Source organism: Manis pentadactyla, chromosome 2 (assembly GCF_030020395.1).
Source record: "Manis pentadactyla isolate mManPen7 chromosome 2, mManPen7.hap1, whole genome shotgun sequence".
NCBI lineage: Eukaryota > Metazoa > Chordata > Mammalia > Pholidota > Manidae > Manis > Manis pentadactyla.
The window spans coordinates 47,014,891-47,034,805 of record NC_080020.1 but is presented as its reverse complement, the minus strand read 5'-3'; the positions used below and the strand labels follow the sequence as shown (position 1 = coordinate 47,034,805).

The 19,915-nt window shown below is 37.6% G+C and overlaps 1 protein-coding gene across 3 annotated transcripts in view; it reads right to left on the bottom strand.

The window, feature by feature from the left end:
- CPEB4 (cytoplasmic polyadenylation element binding protein 4) overlaps positions 1-19,915 on the bottom strand; it is a 75,031-nt gene that overhangs the window by 4,671 nt on the left and 50,445 nt on the right. For 2 of the 3 annotated variants that reach the window (XM_036884844.2, XM_036884845.2), the window contains 5 exons: positions 10,030-10,203; positions 5,663-5,752; positions 5,181-5,299; positions 3,708-3,822; positions 2,454-2,635 (listed from right to left, as the gene is read on the bottom strand). In XM_036884844.2, the coding sequence (XP_036740739.1) occupies positions 2,454-2,635; positions 3,708-3,822; positions 5,181-5,299; positions 5,663-5,752; positions 10,030-10,203 (680 nt within the window). Of the gene's footprint in view, positions 1-2,453; positions 2,636-3,707; positions 3,823-5,180; positions 5,300-5,662; positions 5,753-10,029; positions 10,204-11,905; positions 11,930-19,915 lie in introns of all 3 variants that reach the window. The other variant, XM_036884843.2, reaches the window with a different exon arrangement.

The window sequence follows — 19,915 nt, the reverse complement described above, 5'->3', positions numbered from 1 at the left end:
TTTAAAAGAGTATGGAGATTAAACCCACCAGAGAGTTTTCATACACACAAACCATCACTTTAATTAGTGGATCTGGATTTTTGCCATCTGTAGAATTATCATTTAAACAAAACCAACAAAGAGCCCAGTTCCACAAAATAACACTTCAACACTGAAATAAGAGGGAAGATGCCTGACTTCTGCATCATAAGTTTCTGAGTTGTAATAAAGCCTGAATCATAGTTGTCATTTACAATGCACACATCTTGGAAACCCTGGTAAAACAAGATGCAGCGGTAGCAGTCACTATCTAAAACCCTGCTTTGTTCTTTGTCTGTAAGAATGGTTTAGATAAGTCTAAAAGCCAGAGGTGAATTTATAAAACTGGGCCTGTTCCAGTGTTCAATAGGCGAACCTGTCATTTGAACCTCTAAAGCATTAAAAATAACCTGGCTATTAATTCACCAGCAAGAAAAGAGTTGTTTATTTTTAGTCTTGGAGAGACTCATGGTTGAAACTCCTACACCAGGCTATCACTACCATTGGTGCCATCCGGTTCTGACAAGGAATCCTGACAAGGGTTAGCTGGAAACAAAAGGAGAAGAGTGACATGGAAGACAGGAAGAGCAGACATAACCAGCACATTAGGTTTCTGGCCCTGAGGCCAATACCACATCTTCAGAGTGGTCAAAAATGTGATCACAGAGGAATACAAATGAAGTCTGAATTTCTGATGACTAATCTTACAACTCTTAAAACTATGTTGGAACTGGGGAAGATGGGTGGGAAGGGAGGGATAAGGGGGAAAAAGGGGTATTACGATTAGCATATATAATGAAGCCCGAGGGGTTGGGGGAGGACATGGGGAGGGCTGTACAACACAGAGAAGACAAGTAGTGTTTCTATAGCATCTTACTACACTGGTGGACAATGACTGTAATGGGGTATGTGGTGGGACTTGATAACAGGGGGAGTCTAGCAACCATAATATTGCTCATGTAATTGTATATTAATAATAGCAAAAAAAAAAGTATGTTGGAATGAAGCAGTGAGGCAGGAAATGTTTACTCAAATGTAGATATTTCTTAGCATCTATAAAAAACAAGTAGACATATTAACATACACTGCAGCTAATCTTGCCCTCTTTCTCCATTTTTGTAATAGAATTTGTACCTTTCTCTCTAATATATTCACAGAGTAGTGGGATGGCCACTATGATCTTAAATTTTAGACTACCACTGAAGTAGAATAAACATGAAATGAAAGACAAGCTGTAAGTATAAGCCACTACTGACAGTTTCTACATAATAAATTGAGAACAGCACAAAACAATAAGGACTTTTTTGAGCACAATGCCTCAGTGTTGGATATCTAAGTCAGTCCTAATGAAAGTGCTAGTCTGCCATGAAACAAGCAGCTGACACCAGAATATTTCTTCTTTCATCAAGAAGGTCTTTCTATGAAAAAAAAAAGGTCAGTTGAACTAAAAATTGTGCTTACTAATACAGTCAATTCATATTCTGGTGTAAATTTCTATCTCACCACAAGCTAGTAACAACCCATTTGCTGACGGCAGTTGGTTCACAGGCCACACTCAGAGGTATGAACAGAAGTGTATGAATATAGTATTAATAAGACAAAGTAGTAGATAGAACTCTATCTACCAGAACATGAACTCATAAGGAAAGGGACTTCTTGTTCTAACACTAAAACATTTGTTGAATGCATAAAATACACAGAAAATAAATAAATCTGTGAATGCAAAGAAAAAAGACATATAATGAAACAGTGTTTCACATATAATACCTTAGAAATGAGAGGAAAGAGCTATCTTTGAGGTTTTCTCGAGCCTTTTGATTCAGAGGATAAACTCAACAAAGAGGAATTTAAAGTGCTGAAAATGTTCATTACCTAATTTCAGGCACAGACTAGAGGGCAGAATAGACTACAAACAAAAGATTATGATTTCTGTTACTTAAAACTGTTACAATGAAATATTTCTAAGACATGCAGTCCTAGAAGAGAATTTATTCAATCATTTGTTACACAGTGTATTGGAAAACAGGGCTTGCTGAGGTGTTCATGATGTCCCAGGATTAAAAAAAAAAATGTCAGGAGATCTCAAAGGCATTCATGTTTATATACTTGATATAACATAGTACAAAGGGTTCGGTAAATATTTATCAAATGACTAACTGAATAAATGAATGGATGGAAGAGATAGCTTGGGAAAGATCACATTGACTCAAGGAAATTGATATAGTGTTCTGGTTACCCTACTCAAAAAACTAAAAGGTAGAAGAAATTCACAGGAAATTCTTAGATGTGTTATATAGTATACATTTCATTGGTCCTTCACGCGTAATTGTTGGCTGTCAATTAATTGTCATGTAAAATTCCTCCATTCCAATCTTGGAAATAATACATTTAGAGGGCCATTTCTGGAAATTCCCAAAATGTAGTCTAGGACTTACCCGTTTATCTATCTCTCCGTGCTGCAGCTGAACAAAGCGGGCACTGATAGCAGCTATGTAACTCTGTTGATTAGAGAATGCAACTCGCCCAGCTCCTTTTGGGTATTTCAGCTCAGGGTCAGTATCAATCCCAGCATAGCACACACCTCCATACAGCCGATCCATTATCATAGCAAGCTCCACTAAACAAGGTAAGAGCAAGGAGAGCATGTGAAATCAAGAAAATTCATCTGTCTCACCAAAGGGTTTCTCAAAAGCAGTTCACCTGTACTCTGAGCTCATGTCATTATAATAATTATTAAAATCAAACTTGTTATTATAACCAGTAGTCCATTGTGTTTATCTTTAATCTTTTAACTAAGGGCAGGGACTCTGCTGGGTGTTTTACATGTTTTCTTTTAATCTTCACAACAACCCTATGAAGTAGATGATAACTTCCTGGGGACACCAAGGCCCAGAGAGGCTGATCAATCTGTCCAAGGTCCCAGATAGTTTAGTGGTAGTGTTGGGTGTGGTACCCTGATCTGTCCGCTCTGCACCATGTTACCACTATATATTTATCAGTTAACAATGTTCTGCTTGATATAATCATTTGAACACTAGAAAATGGGTTGGTAGAGTCTTTGGAGGTCCTTCTAGCTTATCTCCATCAAGTCCTTGTTACTCTTCCCCACAGTATAGGCGTTTGCCAATTTTTTCATATAAAACTTGAAATAATTAATGTATTTTCTTCTCTGTGAAATGTTTTAACTTTGAAACTGCATTCTTGTTCGCTTTATGTTCTTTATTTCACTTACACTATTAAACCTCAAGTTATCTGAAGCTGGGGATATAATTGCCTCTATAAGTTATGATACACTGCCATGGGAAACAAACACTGAACATCTCAAAATGTAAACTGTTCTTGAAGGGCTTTGTTTTTGTTTTTTCAGATGATGAGAGTGATGATCACCAGTATTAAGAGACACTAGGCTAAGCACTCTGCATTGCTTATGTCATTTAATCCTCAAAGCAACTCTATAAAAAGTAGACACACTTATTACTCTTAGAGAAATTAAGTAATTTGTCCAAGGTCACTCAATTATTAACTGGGAGCAGAGTAAATGAATTCAAACCCAGACACTTAGAGTCTAGAACTCTCACCCTTGGACATTAATTAATTCAAATGCTTATGGAGAATTCATGCTGAAAAACCTTCGTATTTCTCTAAAGGATAAAGAGAGGGTTTTTTTTGTTGGTTTGTTTAAGTCATACCAGCTCGTAATGGTCGTGGAACACCACCAACAAATATAGTTTTTCGTGGGTCAAGAGGCTGTGAACCATCCATCACAAAGTCACTGTCACTAAGATTCCAAGGCCGAATCTGTACCTAGGGAGGGTGCAAACCAAAACATCTCATTCTCAATACAGACAATTTATGGGGCAAGAAGTTTAAAATTATCACAGAGTATTTTCATTTTTAAAAAGCAAAACTCTATATCATTACAAATCAATAAAGCTGTCAAACTAGGAAAGACTTAAAAAAACAGTGTACTCCAACCTTTCATTTCATTTTTAAGAGTAAACTGAAGCAAGATAGAAACAAGTTTAATTGCCTATTATAAACTAAAGCACTTAACACATCCTTAATTATCTGTAAGTTAGTTAGCTGTTTTTTTAACTTATTAGACCTCTATCCTACCTAATCCTCCAATATCCACAATTTAAATTTGGCATGGTATTTGATATTGATCAGAATTCAGTGCTAAGTAAACTAGGAATCTGTGCCCAATCCTATAAATGCAAATTAACTACTGATACTAACAAATGTATTGCACTATTTCAAAAAGCATTTCCTAGCAAAAATACTGGTATTTGCAGTAAACTTTTTTATGTTAAAACACTTCAATGTATCCATCAGCTCAGTCAACCAAGAATAAAGTATTTTATTTTAACTGTTACAAATACCCACACCAGAGGCAAAGGGTTGATAGTTGGGTATTTCTAATATGCATACCAATGAAGTCCTAGGCCAGAGGTCCCAAATTCAAATACTTATGGAGACTGGCAGGGAACATAAATCAAGTAGAAAGAGTCTAGGCCACAGGAACTCTGGGAAGACTGTTTCTGATCTAGATGACCCCAACACACCAAAAGGAGCTCCACAAATTATTATTTGAGCTGAGCCCATTGACACCTCTATTATGCTGTCTGAGTGATAATAAATTGTTCATTTGCCGGATTTGTCAAAACAGGCCAGCTGTTACTATTCCTAAAAGGCTAAATTTTATGACTAAAGAAAAACATTTTTAAAAAGAAAAAGCAGTACACAATGTACATTTATGTATATACACGATCCACTTTACTTTGGGAGAGAACCGTATGCAAAAAGTTAGGAACAGTATTGGGCAAAATCTTGATCACAGAGAGGAAAGAAGTAGAAAGTCATATCTGTGATATCAGTTCTACTATTCAAAGGAAATTCAGCTATTTGTCAAATGCAATATTTAGTCAAGTCTTTTCGTAGTAAAGATTTACAATATTTTAATTAACTAAAAATTCAATGTCAAAATAACATGCACAAATATACAATATGTCAATGTTAGGAGCTTGACAATAATAAAACTTTATTTTGATTCTACTTACAAACTTGTCAACAGACACACATCAAGGTATTTGTGGGTTTTTCAAACAGAGCAGAGATGGAGGCAAAAACAAGAAGTTATTTTCCTGCTAGACTGCACTTACTGGCTTATCTTTGATAGTGGGACTTGATACACACAGGTAGAGTTTTCCATCTTCTTCAATACATGCATCAATGAGAGCCTGAACAGAGCTTTCATCTTGAAATAGCAGGAATGCATAGCCTGATGAAAAGGACAAAAAGGCTTATTTGGTTTCCTAATTTTTTTTTTCTTCTTCAAGGGAAAGGAAGCATAAAACTAAGGAAGGGAAAAGAAGTAAAAAAAAAAAACAACGAAAACTTAATATTCCTACCAAAGGCTGATAATAGTATCCATATTAAGTTCGGTTTGATATTTGAATCACCTTTTAGAGTAAAATTACATTTGAATTGAAAGAGTATGTTAGGTAGAAATTTTAAAGGCACATTTGGGAAAATACAAGTTTAACAATGAAAATTTTACAGTGAAGGTAAACATTTATGAAAAGGCTAAACATTAAATAATATAAGAATAAACTATACATGCATATTGAATCTTGAGAATTACCTTTAGGAGGAAAATAGGATTTGCTCTCTGCTTTATGAGGCCAATCCACAATCAAAGGGCCAAAGCGACGAAAACTGGCTGTGATCTCATCTAATGAACAACAGAGCAAAAGAGTAGATTTAAATATTTTTATGATCATTTTTGGGAAATAGTTCCAAATCTACTATTTATAAGAACAGTACAAAGAACTCCTGCATCCCCTTCATCTATATTCCCCAAATGTTAATACTCTGCACCATTGTCCTTACCTTTCTTCCTTCTCTCTACTCCTTCCCTATCTGTATGTATGCACCAAGCAACATATCTATCCATCTACTTACCTAACCGCTCCATCATCTTTTTCTGATACAATGCTCTATAATCCTAAAACACAGCTGTTGGTACATGTTCACTTCCTTATATACCACCATATAACCCTCCCAATCAGGAAGTCAATATTGATATAATACTACTACCCAATTCACAGACTCCATCCCAACATTATCTCTTTTTTCCTTTCTGATCCAGAATCCAATCCAAAACATGACGCATATAGATGTCATGTCTGTAGGGCACCAGTCTTCAGTTTGGAACATCTCCTCATCCCTTCCTATATTTTACATCGTAAGTATACATACAGTCCATTCATTTTGTAGGATGGCTCTCAGCCTGACCTGTTTCCTCTGTTTCCTCATGCCCAAACTCACATGATGCACTCTCAACAGGATTACACCATAATGATGTTATGTCATCCAGTCCTAGCTAAGCATGACAATTTTGATCACCTGGGCAAGTTTGGTATCTATATGGTTTCTCTACCAAAAGCAAATCATATTTGATTAGAATTTTGTGGGGAGATATAGAATTATCCACCAGCATCCTGTTCCCTAATCAGCCTTAGCATTCACTGAAGTCTCTCGCCTGTGACACTTGCCAAATAGTGATTATCTATTTCCATCATTCCTTCTACATTTACTAGTTAGGATTATACAATAAAAGCTTTCCCTTCTCCCCCATTTAGTCATGTATATGTTTATTTATAATGGTATAGACCTATTCTATTCAGTGAGTTGAAATCCAATCCTCTCCTTATTTATTTTGATGGTCTATTCTATTTGTCTCAAAAGTGTCCCTGATTTGGCCAATGGGAGTTCCTATGTCCCTCTGACCTATTCCCATCACGTCTGAGTGCTTCCATACTTTCTGACCCAGAAGACACATCAGGTTCTCATCTTGCTCTTTCTCCATCCCAGCCCTAGAATCAGCCACTTATTTCCCTTTTCAAGAAGTCCTGGTTCCTTTCAGTGACAAGAGATATTTAGAAACTAAGATCTGGATACTCCATATGCTAATGGTTAGTGGGTATTTGTTAGATTTCTAAGTCTTCTCAGTGGATTAAGCTAGCAAATATATTAAACATGCAGAGATATATTTATAACTATTTCTTATATCTGTGTATTTATAAAAATGAGTTCATATTGATACTTCCAATTCCATTACAACATTTCATGGTTTTTTCTAGTCTTCCCTTTTCTATGTTTGTAAAGCCACTCCTCACTGTAAGAAACCTAGCTTCTATTATCCTCAATAGCTTTACTTACTTAATCAATGTAACCAATCTTTCAGCCACCCTGGCGTGATCTCCTCTACGTTTCACCTCTGCACCCAAGCCTGGTTGCCCTAGTTTACTGGACACCATGCACAGTGCTACCTAGGCCTCTGAACAGGCCTACTCCCCATACATAAATACACACTCACCCTTTACTTGGCACCCTCTTCCCCCTCACCAACCCACTTCCTTGGACACTAATATCTCTGAACCTGGTGAGAAAGGAAAAGGAAGGGAACATAGGATGGGAGGAGAAGACTTGATCATATTTGCTATTAATTTAAATGATTCTAGTTATGTTGTATTATATATTTAGACAATTAATGAGTAGACTATAGAAAGAGAAACTTCTAAGAAGAGTAGGTAAGAATGTGTAAAAGACCTGGGAGTTAAGTAGGACAGAGGAACAGAAAAGAGAGGTGGGGAGTATATTCACATTCTAATCCAGAGCACTCTTTTCACATCCTCCAGATTGTAAAACAGTAAAGTCTACTCTGCTGCAATACCTGTTTCTGTAATACCGCTTAGCCCATGTAGGACTGGTAAATAGGAGAATGCTACCAGTGTAATCTGGGAGATGTACTCACAGATTTGTTCACAAATGATTTTTCCTAGGCAAGGTGAGATAGCACCATGTGTGTAGAATTATGACCTTCATCAGGAAAGGGAAAAGCCTCCAGCTTGTCTGATGTGCATGCAGGAGCCCTGCCAGCTCTCTAAGACAATTAAAATGAGCACAGCAACTAGACCTCTCTTGCCAGAAAGGTGTACCCCTAACCTTGCAGGGCTCTCATCCCCTCAGAGTGCTCCTCCTTAGTTGCTCAGACATCCACTCTGATCTGTTCTGCCTCGATGCCAGCAAGCCAGAATATCTGCTCTATCGCTTCTGTGCATTTTCAGTATTCCTTGAGGCACCCTCTAACCAGCCTAAGCTACTCGCCTGAAATGTCCAATTTATTTCCAAGCTACTACTTTTTTGTTTATACTTCTGGCACAAAGCTCATTAGGTTCTAAATGATCTGCCTCTAGCCCTATTTCCCCCCCAAACCCTATAATTTTTAGTGCACAATTCTGAAGAACAAAATATTCTTCAGGAATACATACTTCACGTTATAGAAAAGCCTACCTAAATTGCAACTGACTTAACAAAATATTTTGGTCTTGAGGATAAGGCAGGATGACTACTATAATCCCCATTAATTTTGCTCAGTTTAAACCATCTCCTTTGCCAAACTGGTCAAATTTATCTGTGCCTCTAAGACTTTTAGGAACTGTACATGTACGGTTTATCAGTAATTTTCCAAGAAGATGTAGATTATTTAGGCCAAAGAAATTTATCCCAGGCAAGGTCAGAAAAATTTAGTCTTCTGTCCTCTCTTTTTGTATGTAAGTGCATAATCTACTCATCAAAGATCATCTCAGCTAAAGATTTCACAATACTAATAAAAATGAGGATTCCAAGTAAAGAAAAGTCCACACTAGGAGTTACTAGAGATGCAATATTGAGACCAGATGAACACTTTGAACACAAACTATGCCCTCTGAGAAAGGATGGAGATGGAGTCAATCTAGCCTGAAATTTTAGCAAAAGCTTCTACCAAGACATTTTATTATAGATTAAAACAAACAAACAAATAAAAACAACTGTTTACTTCAATCTTTGGCTTATTGAAACCAGTTTTGTCTCAACCTTCCAAAAGACTTATTATCCTAAGGAAAATTAAGTGGCTCAATAAATATAATCTCAGTCTAAATAGGAAGTTATTAATCTTTATCATTAGACCTTATAGATTTTTGGAGAAAACTCTCCTATTCTCCACAACATGACTGAGTTTATTTCCATTTCCCTTCAGGAAACCAAGACAAAAGAGACTAGGGACAAAAAAAATCCATGGATACATGGTTGCTATGTAGTCTTTTCACTTTGCTTTATTAGAGTCACTTAGACCCAGAGATAAATAAAATATTATTGGATAACCAGTCCCCTAAATCTTTGTATGGCTGGCTCCTTACTCAGGTCTCAGCAAAAATGTCACTTCTCCAAAGAGGACTGCCTTAACAACCTAACCTAAGAAGACTCCCAGTACAGCTATAACGCATCACCCTGTTTTCTTTTCATCACTTATTCTCTGGTATTTTCTTGCATGTTTACACATTTTTTATCTGCCTCCCCCAACCTGAATGTAAACTCAATGTGAGCAGGGACTTTCTATCTTGGTTACCACTGTAAACAAGCCTAAGAACAGTGCATGGCATTTTAAAAGCATGTAAATATTTGACAAGTGAAAATATACTCACAAAATGATAGAACTCTAAAATTTCCTTTCTTGCTACAACTGCAGCTGTATTTTTCAAAAGTTCATGCTTAATCTCAGATTTTAAACTTTTAAACAATTAACTACACATTTATGGAACACTCATAAAAGGTAGGAAAATACATAATTGATTTGCCATGGCAGCACACACAGACAAAAATGCAGTTAGTGCCCATGTTTGCATACAACAGAATCTGAAACGTTTTTCCAATAACATGTGCTCTTTCTCATTTAGTCCAATCACTTGCTTTAGCTGGTTCCCAAAGTCTTGCTCCCCTTCCTTCCTTCAATGAACTAATTTTATATGCTATGATAGGAAGACATGACGAGAACAATGTAATTGAAACAGAATACCTGGAGCCAGATACGACTGTTACTGTAATAACAGCAACCACTATCTATGAGTTACCTACTCTGGGCCACAGTCTGGGCACCCTGCTACTAACGATTCTTTCTAAACATACCTTCATCGATGTCAGGAGGTAATCCACCCACGAACACTTTGCGAGAATATCGTTCCACTCTTTCTCCATTCTGGTGAGTGAAACAATGAGGTGAACCCAGGCCGCTGTGAAGAGGTTGATCCCCACGGCCATCATCCAAGAATCCATCTTCCATTGGAAACAGTGAAGACTGACCTGGAATAGAAAGCAGGGAAAAAAGCTAACAGAAAGTGTTCCTTGCCACTAATTATCTCACACAGGAAACAAGGAAAATGACATTTAGTAAAACTGCGGCTTTTATTTTTCTCACTGAATAATGAATCACTTAGGTACAGTCTTAAATTCCCAATATCTTAAAATCCTAATTGAGCCAGAGAGAAATTACATGGTTAAATAGAGGGCTGCTCAACTATCCTGCTGTGATTCAGAAACTTCAGGGAGATAAAATGAAGCACAGTAGAAGATAACACTCTTTGGAAAGCAGTTGGCAGCAGACTGCACTGCCTTGGCAGGACCCCATTGCCATTGGCAGCCTAGACGTGTACACCAAGCATTAAATTTGACTATCAGATGCTAGATCACTTACATTTAAAAAAAACACTGAATAATATAGCCTGTGCAATTCCTCTAAGAATGTCCTTAAAATGAACAAGTCAGTTTTTACAGTGAGCACTCATTTTAGTTCACCTTAACTAATGGGATACAGTCAAAACCCAATTAATGCTGTTATCCAACTTCTTATAGAATTTAAGATTTTTAGGCATCTTAAAGATATTTTTATATATTACCAGCTGCTATAGATGCTAATTCTAAAAACTAGTCATTTAAGTTTGATGTTTGAAAATTCTATTATATAGAATATATAAGCAGAAAAGACCAGAGATGCCACTGTGATTAATCTTATCCCCATATTTACCTGATAATAAAATGTGAACTTTTGACTCATAAGCAAAACACACAGCTACAAATAACTACAGAATCCCTCAAGCACTGTTTTATTACTTTTCAGGCTGCCAATTTAATTCAAGGTACTACATAACAAATTTGTTAATGGATCTTGCAAAACTGTATCTTCAATGCTCTTCCTTTATTGAAACATTGCTAATATCCTTTTGTTGCCACACTTGTCTTTCTTTCAACTTTCATTATGAAACATAAATAATAACGGTATATATGTTACAAATTTAACCTACAAAACTACAGCTCAAAAGAGTTACATAATGAAGATAAAAAATGACTATAAAGTTGGAGGTTATTTCTTGAATGATCTTTAAAAGTCACTCATATTTTAAAGTTGAGCTCTTTGACAGGTTATATTACTTTCTTATAAAAAGGCAAAACTATCACAGACAGGAAAAATAAAATTTATTCACTAGGAAATGATTCTCTAAAATTCTCTAAAGTTTCTAGAGCTTTTTTCCCACAATGTTTGAAATTTATAGAATTAGACATTTATTTAGCTAATCTCAATTTAAATCAAATGTATTATGCTGACTTAGGAAAAACTACACATAAGTCATTCAAGTATAATTGAACCTCAAATATAATCAGATATTTTGAGACTAGTCAGACCATATTTTCTTTCTTAAAGATCCCTAATTTTTTTCTCCTAGGAAATTCCTTTCAGAGAAGAAAAGAAGGAAACAAATCTTTAGATAAAAATGAATTGAGTTTATAATACAGGAAATTATGTTGATTCAAATCCAAATTCTACCATTTTGACTCGTACAAAGTAGAATGTGTCTACAGTGTTAACCATAACACATAGAGTAATGTATGGATCAAAGCTATGTTTCATTCCCACTCCCCCTTTCCCAACAAAGGTCAGAAATTGAGCAAACTTGGGTCCTTGCCAAATACAACTGATACAGTCAAAAGTTAGAAATAATAATGTTACCTCTCCTTCGCCCATATGTCCTTGCTGCATGTCAAATGAGGAAAAAAAAAAAAAAACAACCTTTCAAACATTGTCAAAAGAGTCAACTGTGATTTCATCTCCCAGCTTTTGAAACTGGAAAAATTTGGTTCTTTCTCATCTCCTGGTAAATATCTCAAAAAAAAAAAAAAAAAAGGAATTTGGATGGTGAGAGGTCAATTTAATGTCTCTCCTTCTTTCCTTCCCTCCTTCCTTTATTTCTTTCCAAAGTTCTTCAAGGACACTGTCAGGCTGTACTAAATCTCGTTTGGTTTAAGGGAAGTTTTCTGCTAAAACTGTCACCCAAGGTCCAAACCAGTAGGAAGCTATAGGAGTGTATAACATAATCTAAAACAAGTCCTACCAGATTATCTTAATTTTTCCAAGAATACTCTAATTAGCAATTCAGTAAATATTTCAATACTTAATTCATGATTTTTTTGCTACTACAGGATAAACAGAAATTTTATACAATTTCTTGATTAATCCCCAATAAAGCAAATCATAATAAATGAAATCTTTGGGTAATTTATAAACTTTTTAGCCAAAGGTTTTTTGTCTCTAATCAAATCTTTCACCATGTCCCAAATGTTAAAAAGTAAAAGGTTTGGCATTTTATTGCCAAGTAGGTTACACCCAAGTTGAGAAGGAAAGTACAAGTATTTCCCTAAATACTAAGGAAATGGCAGTATAAACTTTAAATCAGGAAACCTTTGCGAAAACGTCTTCCCACAAACAAACTAGCACTTATAAGCCCAGCTTGTCCAAATACCTCAATTCTATTCAACAAACATTTCTTGAATGCTTCATCTTGCAAGGCACAAGGGATAAATAGCACATGGTCCTGACTACATGGAGCTAGCAAACTTAAATGCCAGACAGCCACATAAGCAAATGATGATAATGTAGCACGCCTATTACTATAATAGTTATGTGTTAGGTGCAACAGAAACAGAGGAGGAGGAGCAACTAGTTCTGTTAAAGAGGTGGAAGCAGGGTGTGGCAGTTGAGATGGACCTTAAAGGAAAAACAGAGAGTCTGGCAATGCCACGCACGAAAAGGGGTGCTGTAATAATCTGGGAAAGGTGCCCAGAATGCAGAAGCATATGGAACAAGTGGGGACTTGGCTGGAGAGGAGGTTTAAACAGGAAGCTGGGATAGGTTTTGAGTTAGAAGGTGTAGCACCTTTAAGAAGTCATAAAACAAACTAGGCAAGATTTTAATTCTTAGCCCACTAGATGAATGCTAAATAAGTATAATTCAGTTATAACTGAGCTAAAGGTATAACTTAGAAGTACCATGTGCATATGTTCCAAAATGAAATTAAGTCTCATACTAAAACATATTTCTACCATTACTAAATAACACTGGATTTCATCAAAGTACCTGAACAAACGCTTTATGTGGACTACAACCACATAAAATCTCCCTCAGGCAGTTAGGTTTTCATTTTAACAGGTCTTAAATTTGGGGTGTGCTGGTGGGGAGGGTGGTTTCCCAGTCAACCTGACAGAGGTTGGAAAGACAAAAGATATCAAAAAAATCAGACAGTTGTTTAAGAACAATTTATTCATATAATTGCTTCAAAGACAAGGAAATTTGGGGAAATGAATGACTTGAAAACCTTAGTTCTGTCAATCTTAAAAAGTTGACTGATGCTGCTTCATTTTATGAGAAAATAGATGTTTGAAAAGAGCGGGCTTTTAAAAGCTACAAAATAAACATAGAAACTCTAACAATTTCCATTTATCAAAAATAAATATAGTTTTGGGGACAGTAAAGGCTATAGATCAAAAAGCAAAACTCAAATAAATCATGGTCTTCAAATGCATATTTTCAAACTTTGATTTTGTGCCACAAAATTAAGCTGGTTAATATAAGACAATTTATGGCTAAATTCTGAAAATAATTTAGAATAAACTTCCCACATTTAGGGAAAATAGGTTACAAGTATACAATGTTTAAAACTATAAAAACTGCCAATTCCTATTTAAAAAATTAACATAAAGTATTACAGAAAAAATAAAAATGACATTCTGGAACACAGAATATGAGACTGTTTAAAATTTTTATCTCCACTTATTATAATGTTGTTAATTCTATACATTATTTACAGGAAAGTATACAAATCTTAAGTGTATAGTTCAATGAATTTTCTATAATGTGAATTATGTAACCAGTACCCAAATATTAACAGGTTGGCAAACAATGCCACTTCATCCATATTATATATATAGTTTTTATAAAAATGAAAACATTTGGAGATTCTCAAGATGGCAGCATGAGTAGTGTGGCAGAAGTCTCCTACCAAAACCATGTATGTTTTGAAAATGCAGCGAATACAACTATTCTTAAAAGAGTGACCGGAAAACGCAGTGCACCAGCCAGGCTACATCTACATCTCCGAATACTCAACATCTCACAGAAAAGGGTAAGATCAAAGCTGTGACCTGGTGGGACCTGAGCACTTCCCCCACCCCAGCTCACTGCGGGAGGAAAAGAATCAGAGTGGGGAGGGAGTGGAAGCACAGAACCACTAAATAACCAGCCCTAGTAATCTGCACTAGGAGCGCAGACATACATTGCATGGTGTACTAGATATAAGAGGAATGGAAAAGCAAAATCCGAGACTAAGACTGCGAACAGGTTCCCACAGCCAGCTGCCCTGGGACAAAAGAAAAGCGGGAGTTTTAAAAGTTTTAAAGGGACAAGGGTTTAACAGATGGACAAAATCATCCTGGCATACTCAGTTCAGCAATCTGGGAACTTTAAGGAACTTCAGGAGCCCTAAACCCCCAGGTGTCTGTGCAGCTCCAAACCTGCTCATGGCGATAAGCAGCCTGCATGACCCACCATTGCTGTGGAACAGCCAGGGAGCAGCCTCACCCACAGTAACCACACAAAGGCTTCTCCCTGCACATGGCTAATCGGCCCAGACACAGAGGCTGCCACCTGCGTGTAGTTGACCAGCACACACAGCGGAGACTGGCGCAGAGTCCAGGAGGTGCAAAGGGGCTCTGTTCTTGCGGCAAACATGCACTGGTCACCTGCAACCCCCACCCATGCCCTGGGCCATCCCGAGGACCACCCCGCCCACGGCAGCTCAGGGGATTAATCCAGAGGCTGCTCCCTGTGTGCGGCTCACTGGCACAGGTAGTGGAGATGGGCAAGGCGACTGGCAAGCAGGAAGGGACTTTGTTCTCCCAGCTGACACACGCGCCACTTGCCGGTGACCACTCCAATTGCCATGAAAAGGCACAAGAACCTTAAGTCCAAAATGCTTCGAACACCAGAGAGAGGGCCTCCTGAGACTGAAATCACCAATCTTCCTGAAAAAGAATTCAAAATAGAAGTCATAAGCATGCTGATGGACCTGCAGAGAAATATTCAAGAGCTAAGGGATGAATTCTGGAGGGAGATAACAGAAATGAAACAAACAATGGAAGGATTTAAGAGCAGACTGGAAGAGATGGAAGAGCCTGTTAATGGAATACAATTCAGAGAACAGTAATACAGAGAAGCTGAGGCAGAAAGAGATAAAACGATCTCTAGGAATGAAAGAATATTAAGAGAACTGTGTGACCAATCCAAATGGAGCAATATGTGCATTATAGGGGTACCAGAAGAAGAAGAAGAAGAGAGAAAAAGGGCTACAAAGTGACTTTGAAGAAATAATTGCTGAAAACTTCCTCAGCCTGGGGAAAGAAATAGTCTCTCAGACCATGGAAGTTCACAGATCGCCCAACACAAGGGACCCAAGGAGGACAACACCAAGACATATAATAATTAAAATGGCAAAGATCAGAGTCAAGGACAGAGTATTAAAAGCACCAGGGAGAGAGAAAAGATCAGCTATAAAGGAAAACCAATCAGGCTATCATAAGACTTCTCAGCAGAAACCTTATCCAGCAGGGAATGGCATGATAATATTGAATGCAATGAAACAGAAGGGCCTCAAACCAAGAATACTGTAGCCAGCAAGATTATCATTTAAATTTGAAGGAGGGATTAAACAATTCCCATAAGCAAAAGTTGAGGGAATTTACCTCCCACAAACCATCTCTACAGTGTATTTTAAAGAGACTGCTCTAGATGGAAGTATGCCTAAGGCTAAATAGCTGTCACCAGAGAAAATAAAACCACAGCAAAGAAAGTAGACCAACCAAATACTAACTAAATGCAAAATAAAATCAGCTATCCACAAAATCAGTCAAGGGAAACACAAAGAGTACAGAATAAAACACCTAACATATAAAGAGTGGAGGACAAAGAAAAAGAAGGGAGAGAAATAAAGAATCATAAGACTGTGTTTATAATAGCATAACAAGTGAGTTAAGTTAGATGGTTAGATGATAAAGAAGCTACCCTTGAATCTTTGGTAACCATGAATCCAAAGCCTGCAATGGCAATAAGTACATACCTATTGATAATCATCCTAAATGTAAATAGACTGAATGCACCAATCAAAAGACACAGAGTAACAGAATGGATAAAAAGGCAAGACCCATCTATATGCTGCCTACAAGAGACTCACTTCAAATCCAAAGACATACACAGAATAAAAGTGAAGGGATGGAAAAAGATATTCCATGCAAACAATAGGGAGAAAAAAGCAGGTGTTACAGTACTAGTATCAGACAAAATAGACTTCATAACAAAGACAGTAACAAGAGACAAAGAAGGACATTACATAATGATAAAGGGCTCAGTCCAACAAGAGGATATAACCATTATAAATATCTATGCACCCAACACAGGAGCACCTACATATGTGAAACAAATACTAATAGAATTAAAAGAGGAAATAGAATGCAATGCATTCATTTTAGGAGACTTTAAACACGACTCACTTGAAAGGGAAGATCAACCAGACAGAAAATAAGTAAGGACACAGAAGCACTGAACAACACATTAGAACAGATGGACCTAACAAACATCTACAGAAGTCTACACCCAAAAGCAGCAGGATACACATTGTTCTCAAGTGCACATTTTCCAGAATAGACCACATACTAGGCCACAAAAACAGGCACAGTAAATTCAAAAAGATTGAAATTGTACTAATCAACTTCTCAGATCACAAAGGTATAAAACTTGAAATAAATTGTACAAAGCAAACAAAAAGGCTCACAAACACATGGAGGCTTAACAACATGCTCCTAAATAATCAATGAATCAATGATGAAATTAAAACAAAGATCAAGCAATATATGAAGACAAATGAAAATAACAGTACAATGCCCCAACTTCTGTGGGACACAGAGAGGCAGTTCTAAGAGGAAAGTATATAGCAATCCAGGCCTATTTAAAGAAGGAAGAACAATCCCAAATGAATAGTCTAAAGTCACAATTATTGAAACTGGAAAAAGAACAACAAATGAGGCCCAAAGTCAGCAGAAGGAGGGACATAATAAAGATCAGAGAAGAAATAAATAAAATTGAGAAGAATAAAACAATAGAAAAAAATCAATGAAACCAAGAGCTGGTTCTTTGAGAAAATAAACAAAATAGATAAACCCTTAGCCAGACTTATTAAGAGAAAAAGAGAATCTACACACATAAACAGAATCAGAAATGAGAAAGGAAAAATCACGATGGACACCACAGAAATACAAAGAATTATTAGAGAATACTATGAAAATCTATATGCTAACAAACTGGATAACCTAGAAGAAATGGACAACTTTCTAGAAAAATACAACCTTCCAAGACTGACCAAGGAAGAAACAGAAAATCTAAACTGACCAATTACCAGCAATGAAATTGAATCAGTAATCAAAAAACTACCCAAGAACAAAAGCCCTGGACCAGATAGATTCACACTGAATTTTATCAGATATCTAGAGAAGACATAATACCCATTCTCCTTAAAGTTTTCCAAAAAATAGAAGAGGAGGAAATACTTCCAAACTCATTCTATGAAGCCAACATCGCTCTAATACCAAACAAGGCAAAGACACCACAAAAAAAGAAAACTACAGACCAATATCCCTGATGAACATAGATGCAAAAATACTCCACAAAATATTAGCAAACAGAATTCAAAAATACATCAAGAGGATCAAACGCCATGATCAAGTGGGATTCAACTCAGGGATGCAAGGATGGTACATTCGAAAACATCAACATCATCCACCTCATCAACAAAAAGAAGGACAGAGGCGGAGCCAACATGGCGGCGTGAGTAGGACAGTGGGAATCTCCTCCCAAAAACATATATACTTTTGAAAATACAACAAACACAACTAGCCCTAAAAGAGAGACCAGAAGACGCAGGACAGTGGCCAGACTGCAGCTACACCAGCGAGAACCCAGCGACTGGTGAAAGGGGTAAGATACAAGCCCCGGCCCGGCGGGACCCGAGCGCCCCTCCCCCCAGCTCCCGGCGGGAGAACAATAGGCAGAGCGGGAGGGAGACGGAGCCCAGGACTGCTGAACACCCAGCCCCAGCCATCCGGGCCAGAGCGCAGACACAGTACATGCCCAGGGGGCCCTGGATACTGGGGAAAAAGGGAGTAAGACCTCTGAGCGGGTGCTGAAGCTGATGCCCCTGTGACAAAGAAAAGCGGGGGCTTTTTGAAAGTCTTAAAGGGACAGGGACTTAAAAGCTTGATGGAAACAACCCAGGTCACAGTACAGCAGCTGGAAATTACAGGGAAAACCGGGTGCACTAACCCCCTGGGCAACAGCTCTGAGACCCCTCACGGAGGCAAACAGTCAAGCAGCCCCCCCATCCATTACCCCACCGGGCGCTGCGAAAGCAGAGAAGCAGCCTGAGACAAATCCCGCCCACAGAAAGGGAAATTTCTCCCTTCCGGCCAGGCAAGACACAAAGACCCACTCTACACGCAATTACCCAACACAAGCCACTAGGGGTCGCAGTTGTCCCAGTAAAGAAAGGCCAGTAGCAAGTGAAAATTTTGGCCCTCCCAGCTGACAGTCAATAGCACCTGTCAACATGAAAAGGCAAAAAAATATGATCCAGACAAGACTAACCCAGACAGCTTCAGCATCTGCTACATCTTCCCCTGAGAAGGAACCTGGGGAGATAGATTTAGCCAGTCTACCTGAAAAAGAATTCAAAACAAAAGTCATAACCATGCTGATGGACTTGCAGAGAAATATGCAAGAACTAAGGAAGGAGAATTCAGAAATAAAACAAGCTCTGGAAGGACTTCAAAACAGAATGGACGAGATGCAAGAGACCATTAATGGACTAGAAAACAGAGAACAGGAACGCAGAGAAGCTGATGCAGAGAGAGATAAAAGGATCTCCAGGAATGAAAGAATTTTAAGAGAGCTGAGTGATCAATCTAAAAGGAATAATATAAGAATCATAGGCATTCCAGAAGAAGTAGAGAGAGAAAAGGGGATAGAAAATGTCTTTGAAGAAATAATTGCTGAAAATTTCCCCAAACTAGGGGATGAAATGGCCTCTCAGACCACAGAGGTACACAGAACTCGCATGACAAGGGATCCAAGGAGGGCAACACCAAGACACATAATAATTAAAATGGCAAAGATCAAAGACAAGGACAAAGTATTACAAGCAGCCAGAGAGAAAAAAAAGGATACCTACAAAGGAAAACCCATCAGGCTATCATCAGACTTCTCAACAGAAACCCTACAGGCCAGAAGAGAATGGCATGATATACTTAATGCAATGAAACAGAAGGGCCTCGAACCAAGACTACTGTATCCAGCACGAATATCATTTAAATATGAAGGAGGGATTAAACAATTCCCAGACAAGCAAAAGTTGAGGGAATTTGCCTCCCACAAACCACCTCTACAGGGCATCCTACAGGGACTGCTCTAGATGGGAGCACTCCTAAAAAGAGCACACAACAAAACACCCAACATATGAAGAAGGGAGGAGGAGGAATAAGAAGGGAGAGAAATAAAGAATCATCAGATTGTGTTTATAATAGCTCAACAAGCGAGTTAAGTTAGACAGTAAGACAGTAAAGAAGCTAACCCTAAACCTTTGGT